The 9,576-nt window shown below is 36.9% G+C and overlaps 1 protein-coding gene across 1 annotated transcript; it reads right to left on the bottom strand.

Moving 5' to 3' along the window:
• Positions 1 to 2,291: 2,291 nt before the first annotated feature.
• Positions 2,292 to 8,619, bottom strand: LOC127441313 (paired mesoderm homeobox protein 1-like). Its single transcript, XM_051698566.1, has 4 exons — positions 7,856 to 8,619; positions 4,446 to 4,621; positions 4,043 to 4,224; positions 2,292 to 3,221 (listed from the first exon to the last, which is right to left on the bottom strand). Exons 1-4 carry the CDS (start codon positions 8,100 to 8,102, stop codon positions 3,089 to 3,091), a joined length of 738 nt encoding a protein of 245 aa, XP_051554526.1. The 5' UTR covers positions 8,103 to 8,619; the 3' UTR covers positions 2,292 to 3,088.
• Between the last annotated feature and the right edge of the window lie 957 nt (positions 8,620 to 9,576).

The following is a 9,576-nucleotide window of genomic DNA, read 5'->3' as shown; positions in this document are numbered from 1 at the left end:
CATAAACAAGCCAGTGTCAGCCTTTCTAAAACAGCCCGTGGCCACTTAAACTCAAACGAGAATTTCCTGTGCCATAAACAGCCTGTTTTGAAAGTAAACATTCCTGTTCAACAAAAATTTAACAGCGCTTGCACTGAAGACTGCTTAAAGGAATCAAAGTTCGGCAGGCAACACCAAAGAGTCCATCATAAGGTAGTAAAACGCAGAGGCTGTTTTTGAGAGTGCTCCTGTCAGCTGATTTTTCTCTTTGACTGTTAAAAGGTTTTCATATCCAAAGCAAATACACAAGCACTTTAATGAGATGATAGCTGGCAGGGGAAGAACATCAGTGCTGGATGTGTTTGGATCTCATGGTAACTGACTGGCTTGATTAGCAACATTTTGTAATTTTCTCTCTTTGTTTATCCTAAGAAACGGAGGAGGGTGAAAACAAGGACAGAGGAAAGGAGCCACAGGAATTTATCCTTGGCTTTCTAGTGTTTCTCACGAAGCACCCGGGAGTCCCAATGTAGAGTTGTTTTAGAGTTTTGTAAGTGTTCACACAGAGAGTGGAAAAGAGTCGCAACCTTCGTACGGAAGCCCTCAGATCAAAACTGAGTAGTTTTGTTTTTATAAAAGCCCACAGAACATGTGCACTTATGTTTCAGTGATTCGCAATATGAATAATTTCATCTGCCTCTTTTCCAATTGTGTAATGGTGTAAATTTAATTTGCCAATAGAGGGAGTATATGTTTCATCTAGTTTTACTCTAAAAGACCTCCTCTGTGCCTGTGCACATGAAATATGGACTTGATATCTTATACTTACAACTGTTGCCAGCAACACAACAAACTAGAGATTAATATAAATCTATGTACACAAACACATTTGCGTATCTTTAAAAGTGAAGAGAGTAATTTCTGCGCCACCATCGCCCCTAGAGGCACCAAACGCAATTGCAAAATTAAGGGCTGTTTTCAAACAGGTTTCCAGAACACTCCACCCGTCTGCAGCATAAACAGATAATCATACCAAAAACTAGAGCTAAAGAGCAACAGTGTTTACATTTGTCTTGGAAATCAACGTATGAATGACTAACTTGTAATTGTCTTCGCATAATATGCTGGGATAGGAGAAAGTATTTTAACATTGCAAACATTACACACATCACAAGGAATAGTTCACCCAAAAATGAAATTTCTGGCACAACGTTATGACGTTTGGTCACAAGACACGTAGGAACCAGTGAGGTTTGATGTATCATCACCACCATATTGGATTCAGTGCTCTTTTCATAGTTTTTCAATGGTTTGATTCGAGAGTGGAAAACAACTTAACAGTTTGTTTATCATACAAAGGGATCGGATGCCTTCAGAAGACTTGGAATATGAACTACTTTTATGACACTTTTGGGCGCATTATTAAGTGTTAAATTGAGTCACTCTCTTCCGCCATTGTATTAGATTCAGCCAACAGGACTAGGCCTCGTTTCCCAAAAGCATCATAAGCCTAAGTAGATCGTAGAATCCATCTTACAATGCATCTTAGTTTTGCGGCCCGTTTCCCAATAGCATCGTAACTTAAGTAGTACTTGAAACTGCTTGTAGATTTACGAGTGCTCTGGAGTACTTGTATAGTGCAAACAACATCGTAAGCAAATAGACTTATGCAGATACCTGCAGGACAAATGCGAAATTACACTTGATACAATTTAAACACCTACACTTTAAATATCTACACTTTATGCTAAAACTTTAATATCAGGATACCTATGTTTTATTTATATTTACCTGATTATGGAAGCAGATTTTGTAAAAGAAATAGATCGTTCTGCACAAAATTATTTGAAAACAGTATGTAAATATGTAGTTAATTAGGTCGAAAATTTAAGATAATATTTGTAAACAAATATTAGTGAGGTAAATTAAAAATTATTGTAAAGTTACGCACAAATATAATAAAGTTACAATGACGAGCAGCACTATACATTCACATTTCAGCACTGTTGCATGGACAGTGTCTCTCTTATGTAGCATTTAAAGCACGCCCTCACACGTTCATGTTAAGTTAAGTTTTGGGAAACGCACGTAAAAAATAACAAACGTTCGTAGGATCGCTTGTAGAAAATGCTATTAGGCTGAGTAAATTATGTCAGAATTTTCTGGGTGAACTCTTCCTTTAACATAAAAGCGTGGTCAGTTGTTGCAGTGATTGTCACAAATGTAAAAGTGTTCATCTGGGACTGACAAGGCTATTAGGACTTTTGAGAACACTTTGAGCTACAACACCTGAAATGGCAAACACAGTGCTATTACATTGCAAGGACATTTTTATTGCAAAGGAATATAACATGTTTAGATATATTTAGACAATATAAATGGGTAAAATAGGCTCCAGACTCATGGTAGAGATGTCAAAGTTTAAAATTACTTATATTGTATATGTAACATGGCTACACTTCTTTATTTGACAAAAATGAACAAATAACCAGTGCATCACATTGATATAAACTGAAAACAATGTTTTTTTTTTTGTTTGTTTGTTTTTTTTATTTTTTATGAAGGAACAAATTTTTACCCAGTTCCAAGTAATCAAAATATCCAAATCTCAATTTTGTGGCCTCAGTGCATGGTCATGAAGTCCCAGAAGGAATCAAGGGGAAATCCTAAAACCTCCCTGATGTCCACAAGATTGTCGTATGTGAATTCCTCAGTGGTCATCAAATGCGGTGGCCAGCAGTCCCGAGAAAATCTACAGTAAGCCACCCTCTTCCAAAGAGATGACCACACTCATGCTGCCACAGTGAGTGCGAACTTCCATTTTGTGTTGTCCAAAAAATTGAATTTTCCCACATGTCATTTCCCCACATGCCAAGAACATAACAGCATTGTGTAAATCATTGCTTTAGGAAAGCTCTGTACTTTGGAGAAGTTCTATTCGCTTCCTTTCCTTTGAGAGATGATGGATTAGAGTAAAGACACATATAATAGGGCAGAAAAAAACATTAATGTCAATACTACTAGGTCAGCGACACCAAGCCTTTGTTGGGACTTTGGGAGTTGTTCTCTGACATGTGCTATAGAGTCAATGACAGCCCCGCTGTCCACTTCAGTTGACAGTGGGTACCTGGTTGAGGCTGTATTCTTTGGCCTTCAGTCTCAGGTTGGCGATACTGTTGGCCATATTCATGCCCTGGGCCGTGTTGTTGTTAGCACATGATGGAGAATAAGTTGCCATGGCACTGTAATGAAGGGGTCAGGTTGTCAGGATAAGATTGCACTCTTTTCATTAATATCAAATAATACTGTAATATTTCAGATCTGAAATGCAAGGACAACCACACAAGTAAAATGTATGTGTTTGACATTTGGACAAAAATGTTATTTCTCAGTAAAATTCCAGGCTGTCGATTCCCACAGAAAAGTATGAAGACTTCCCTAGTTTGTAAAAAACAGAGACATGTTTACAGTAATAGATTTACAATGGAAGCATAGCAGGAAAGCAGGTTGAGGAGTTTCAAAATAGAAATGTGAAGCCAGTATTTTTGTTTGCTAGCAAGGTATTCTATGACACCACTTTCTAACACATTTAATGTTTCGATGTTATGGTTATACTTTTAAAACAGTGTGATAGTTTCAAATTTTTAACATTTATTCTTGGTGGTGCTTGCTTGCCTACAAGGCTCTCATTTGTTATGAACTGTTAACATGTTTTCTGTTCATTTTAACAAAATAAGGAGAGAAGTAAAAATTATTTTCTTCATTAAATGACAGAATGTAACAGTTGAAAATAACCCAGCATTTTTATCATTTCTATAACTTCTGCACAACCATGTCCACACCAACCTAAACAGCAGCATTCCTCGCCAATTTGTAATGCATGCAGATACAAATCTCATGCCACTGTAATCATTATGATATATATATATATATATATATATATATATATATATATATATATATATATATATATATCAACTTGAAATACTTTAAACCCTTGAATTCATGGGTAACATTATCTCATTATGACAAAAAAAAAAAAAAACTGTGATAGATATCTAACCTGTATGATGGTGAGCTGCCCCAGGACAGGTAGTCATTGGGTCTGGGAGCGGGTCGTGGCACGATTGGCTGCTCTGCGGCTGTTACTTCTCCTGAGAAAGACTTGAGCAACGAGGCGTTTTTACTAGCCAGCATCGCACGTTCATTTCGGCGAAACTTAGCCCGCCGATTTTGAAACCAAACCTGTAAAACCACAAAGGATTCTGTTTGATATACTGTAGTGTGAAGAGCAGCCTTGCTATGTAAAGGTGCATTGTATTGTATAGTTTCAGCTCAGAGGGTTAAATGAAAAGATGCACATCTTTTTACACTGCTTTTATAACTAATGTATCCACATAATGTGACCACACTGAGCACAATTTTATTCCATTGACCGTTTGAGGCCAATATGAAAAATAACTAACCTGCACCCGAGCTTCAGTGAGGTTGACCCGACGGGCTAAGTCCTCCCTGACAAAAGCGTCGGGGTAGTGCGTCCGCTCAAACACTCTTTCTAGAGCCTGCAGTTGGCTGCTGTTGAACGTGGTCCTATTCCGTCTCTGTTTTCGCTTTTTCTTTTCCTCTGAGTTCAGTTGCTCATCTGAGGTGGCACACACACATATGCATACAGTGAAAAAAATTTTATGTTGTCATGAATATTCCCATTATCTCTAATAGTAGGTTTGAACTTATTTAGAACCTTACAGGTGGAAAACAAAATTACTAAAAGTCAAACTATAGTGATATGTAATCAGTCTGTTTGAAAATCAGCAAAAAGTCATTTATTTTAAAGAACTTCAGATTTCAAAACCTTTAGAACTATTCAACTGATGACTGGCACAGTGAAAAGGACCAGTAGAGAATTAATACAGATTTCTTCAAACAGATCGCTTAAAGCAAAAGTAGGGATCCTTTCCAAGTAAAACAGTATACCAAGAAAAGCTTATTTAGTGCGTTAGTATAAGCACTGGTCCAAAATTAAGGGCAGATTTCCTCCAATTTAAACTTTTCCACACATGCATATTTGTCAAATAAAACCTACATGCAAAACCTTTTCTAGTCGTCAATACAAAAGCAAATAATCTACTCTAAAAGACTTATTTGACATGAAAGTTATAGGGAAATGTTATCAAACACATTCAAGTCACTGGTGCATTTGGGAATCATGCAGCCTGGCATCCAGTCTTGTGTTTTATTGGCATAATACCACATAAATGATATATGCTTACAGAAATGGAAAAAAGATTCACCACATAAAACTATCAAGTAATAAACAACCATGCAGACTTTAAAGTGTATTCCTCAACCAAATTGTACTATGAAATTAAACTAAATTTATCAGTTTTCTTTCTTAAATAATTTACCCATGGTCTCTCATGTAATTGACCAACTTTTATTTCTTTCTTTCAAATGGGACACAATTTTCATCTACAAAATTAATCTGGCATTCTCCAGTGGTAAAAGGCCAGTACCATCTTAAAATTTCTTGGCCTTTTTTTTTTTTTGTCCCTAAAAAAACCAGCAACAAAAACTACCACATTACTTTCCTAAACACCTGTTTGTCACTATAAACTGCAACCTTTTCCTGATCCATTTATTCAGGAAAATATTCCTGACACTATTTAATAATTTTTAAAACGTTGCATATTTATGTAGCTAATGAGAACCCCTGAAATTATCACATATATATTTTGAGACAAAATACCTATTTATCATTTTCAGGTGTGTTCAAGGTAATTAAATCAAAGTTTTTCAATAACTATCCAATAAGTGAATGGATAGTATTTGGGGTAAAAAAGCAGGAGCTAAAGACCCCCATAAAAAGCACTGTTTTAGATAGATGTGTTATGAAACTATATCAAAGTGGGCACACATTAACTGATCCAATCACAATGGAGATTCATTTGTTTGTAGAATACTTGACATGTTGTGAAATTTCAAATGTGATTGAAATGTTGCACCCTTTTCTGAAATAATTATTTTGAATAGGCATTATCAAAAAATCATCTTGCTGTTTCAATATAATGTGAATTAGTTGACAAATTTTTCCCTAGAACTATTTCCCCTGTACCTTTACAATATCACTAACCCAAGTGTGGGGTATTTGACCCCATCCCCACCTTTTTTAAAAACTGAATTTTAATCACAACAAACTTCTGTTATTATTTCTTTTCACACAAATGATGTTGGTCCATCAACATTTAATTATATATATATATATATGCTACATTTTGTGACCTTAAATAAGGTGTGCCTTTAGTCCAGTTGTACCCTACCACAACCAGAGCATGAACGTCTGTGATCAAGTATCAAGTAGGCCTAAATGGACGCGCATACAGTAGCTATAGCTGTGTTTATATGCCTAGGTATAATTGTATTGTCCGACAAAGAGCCTACGCCCAGCAAATAACTTGAATTTACGTTTAATAAGTTACTTTTTTAAATGAACTTCATTCTTGGCTTAGTTGATTTAAATACAGGCTACAGATTTTAAGTTGTAGGCTATATTGGACGCGCACGACATGAAGCTTATCAAAAGACGTCCACACACACACGCAGAATAACGCCTAATGGTACTGTTATCAAAGAAAATGTTCTCGGATATGTAACCTATCACTACGAGTTAGGCCTACACTTAGTTGGAAATGATTTACGATAATCATTTAATCATAATGCAGATAAATATGCTTTTTGTGGGACAAAAGTACACTGTCTGATTTTTGTTTACTATTTGAAAGAATAATTATGCCTATTTTACTGACTTCGTCATTCATTCAGTCAAATTAATTGTCATTCATTCATGCAACTTTGGACTAATTTAAATCTGAAACGTACACCAGATTTATTTTTCATCGAAGACAAAGGTTATTTTACGAATTAAAACTATCTATATTTACAATTTTTAAAGCCAAACATTCACACTTGTTGGCTTTATTGAGAAGAAAATATTAAATAAATTAAAAATAAAATAAAATAGGCCTTCTGATATGGCAGCCTTGGCTAGGCTACAAAGTGTGCAAAATTGTTGTTTCTTTTTTCTGTTGTCTTTCAAAGTGTACCCTAAAATATTATTTAGTTGTTTTTTATTATTATTATTATTATTATTTATTTATTTTGTATTATATTTGATAAATGGCACGAATGAAAGGCAACAGTTCTACACACTACAAATGTTTACATTAATGAATTCAATGAATTATTAGTTGCTGCCTATAGGCTAAATGAAGCCTAAGGCATTCACGGCGTGCTGTGTACATGTGCATGCCCATTAAATGACTCATAAGAGTGTACAGTAGGCTACATTTACTGATGCCATGCTATAGATCTGCTAACATAACACTCTTCTGTACTCAAAGGTGCAAATCACGTCTATTAGCTCATTCCACATGTTTGGCTGAGAATGACTTCCTGGTTGTTTGGAGTCCCGAGACCACTATTGCTCCATGTGTAAAACAATTAGACTGACCATTATTTTCCCTTCAAATAATTTAAATCGATTGTTATTTATGAAAGAAGCAAAATAGCTATTGATGCTGTTTTCTGTGTACTGCTATAGTGTGTATAGACCTACCATTCAGAGAATAGTAGAATGTGAAAATGCATAGCAACTATTCATAATTTATAACTGGGAAACTTGGAAACATTTTCTTATAATAATTTTCACATTTTTCATTGTTAACTTTTAAAATATGTTATCGAGTTAACATCTGGCAATCACAAAAAACAAACAAATAAATAAATAAATAAATAAGAAGAAGAAAAAGAAGAACTATCAACCTTATACTACTAATGTTTCGAGCTGTTAAAAGGGGTTGTGTATATCTCATTCACTTACTGTCCTGCTGTGTCGTGTCGCTGCCGCTGGTCAGTCCCGGAGACTCCAGCATACTTCTGCCCGCCTCTGCTGCGCTCTCCTCCGCTTGAGCTCCCACCATCTCCCGCGCTTCCTCCAGATCTAACAGGTGGCTCACGGAAAAGTTCTTCTTAGCCTGTAAATGATCCTGATTTGCGGTGATCGGATTCTCCAGTCGGTTAGTTAGCGTAGCTTGTCTGTCCATTACATGAGCATAGCTGGAAGTCATGACGCAAACTGCCGAAACCCACGATATCCTCCACGTATAATCAACATGAGTTTAGTCTTGACCATAAACAATCACTCTATGCTCGGCAAAAAGATCGATTTTGAGTTCTACATCCGTAGCTTAGTGCCGTGTGGATCCAAACAAACGTGGTTTCTGCTCTCTAACTTGACAGTCATGTGTCTTTCTGGAAAATGGCATCACCGATATACATTTCCAAAACAAGGAATCCAAAAGTCTCCAACCATTCGCCTTACCCGGTGACTTCCTCTTAGGTTCTATACCAGAGACTTTCTCCTCTCATTCCGACGAAATCTCAAATGAGGGAATGAGAAAGCTGGCGGAAAATGTTTGATGGCACAGATGACGCCCAATAGTAGGAGGTCGGACAAGCCACTATCAGCTCCTCTCTCCGGTGCTTCAAACGACGCACACGGGCAGTGAGGGGGGAGCTTGAGAGCAAAAATATACGAGCATTTGAAGCCCCGGGGAAGGATGATAGGAATACAAGTAGCCCCACATTACGTGGCAACGTTTTGTCGGTGTTTCTTGCTTTTCACATCTCTTTTCCCCACCCCTAACGCACACATCCCCATGCACCAAAACACTCAAAAGGGATCGACTGCAAATGAATAATTACGCTACACAGTTTGGTTAACTGTCATTCAGTGCTGATAAATACTGAACATCCACTTTTTTGCTTTCATGTGAAGTTATGCTTTGTCTTTAAATCACTTGTCTAATAAATGACATGGGCATTTGTGTCTGAAAGACTTAAAGTCTTTTAAGAAGGTTTGTCTAACATTACAGCTTGAAATAGTCAGAGTTACACTGGCAAAGCTCTTGTAGGCTGTATGCATCGTGCGTTCTCCACTGGTGTCAGTATATTCATACGTTGACACTAAAATGTTGTTCTTTTTTGAACGGATTTGCAGAGGATGATGGAGCATTGCGTGTGCTTTTAAAGGGTCTCAAGACAGGAGGGGATCGAGCTGTCGCAATGACATGAGTTCAGGCTCCAGGCTGCCTCCGTCAGCCTCATAGGTCTTGGAAAAGAACACTAGATGCCATCAAAGGGGCGCTGATTGAGTCCAGATGTGCAGTGCCTCTCTCTTTCTTTCCATGCATTTAATTAAGGAGCTTGGATTGAGGAGATCTTTCTTCATCACAAGTTTTCCCAAAGATCCCTTTTCTCCCTCGAAGCCCAGCTCGCTGCCCTTTGCCAGCGCAACGCTTTGCTTTTATTATTATTATTATTTTCCCCTGCCCATAAATCTGCCACATGTCGAAATCTTCCTGCCTCTTTGAGGAACACAGGAAAAATTAATCAAAGCCTAGGCTATTAGAAAAGTTTTAATTAACCCCCACAACGGGTGTTTCTTTATGAGAAGGGGTTACATGTAATTTGAATATGGATAAACGAATGTATTTATGCGTTAAACTTAAAGTAATATAAAAAAGTCCACGTCTGGCACCC

Source organism: Myxocyprinus asiaticus, chromosome 5, assembly GCF_019703515.2.
Source record: "Myxocyprinus asiaticus isolate MX2 ecotype Aquarium Trade chromosome 5, UBuf_Myxa_2, whole genome shotgun sequence".
NCBI lineage: Eukaryota > Metazoa > Chordata > Actinopteri > Cypriniformes > Catostomidae > Myxocyprinus > Myxocyprinus asiaticus.
Note: the sequence above shows the minus strand (reverse complement) of the source record. Positions and strands in the feature narration are given on the sequence as shown.

Excerpts from the sequence above, each read along its gene's own strand:
- LOC127441313 (XM_051698566.1), bottom strand. The coding sequence starts at position 8,102 with ATGACTTCCAGCTATGCTCATGTAATGGACAGACAAGCTACGCTAACT. Across the intron at positions 4,622-7,855 it reads CGACACGACACAGCAGGACA|ATGAGCAACTGAACTCAGAG; the intron begins GTAAGTGAATGA and ends GTGCCACCTCAG. Across the intron at positions 4,225-4,445 it reads TCACTGAAGCTCGGGTGCAG|GTTTGGTTTCAAAATCGGCG; the intron begins GTTAGTTATTTT and ends GTGGTTTTACAG.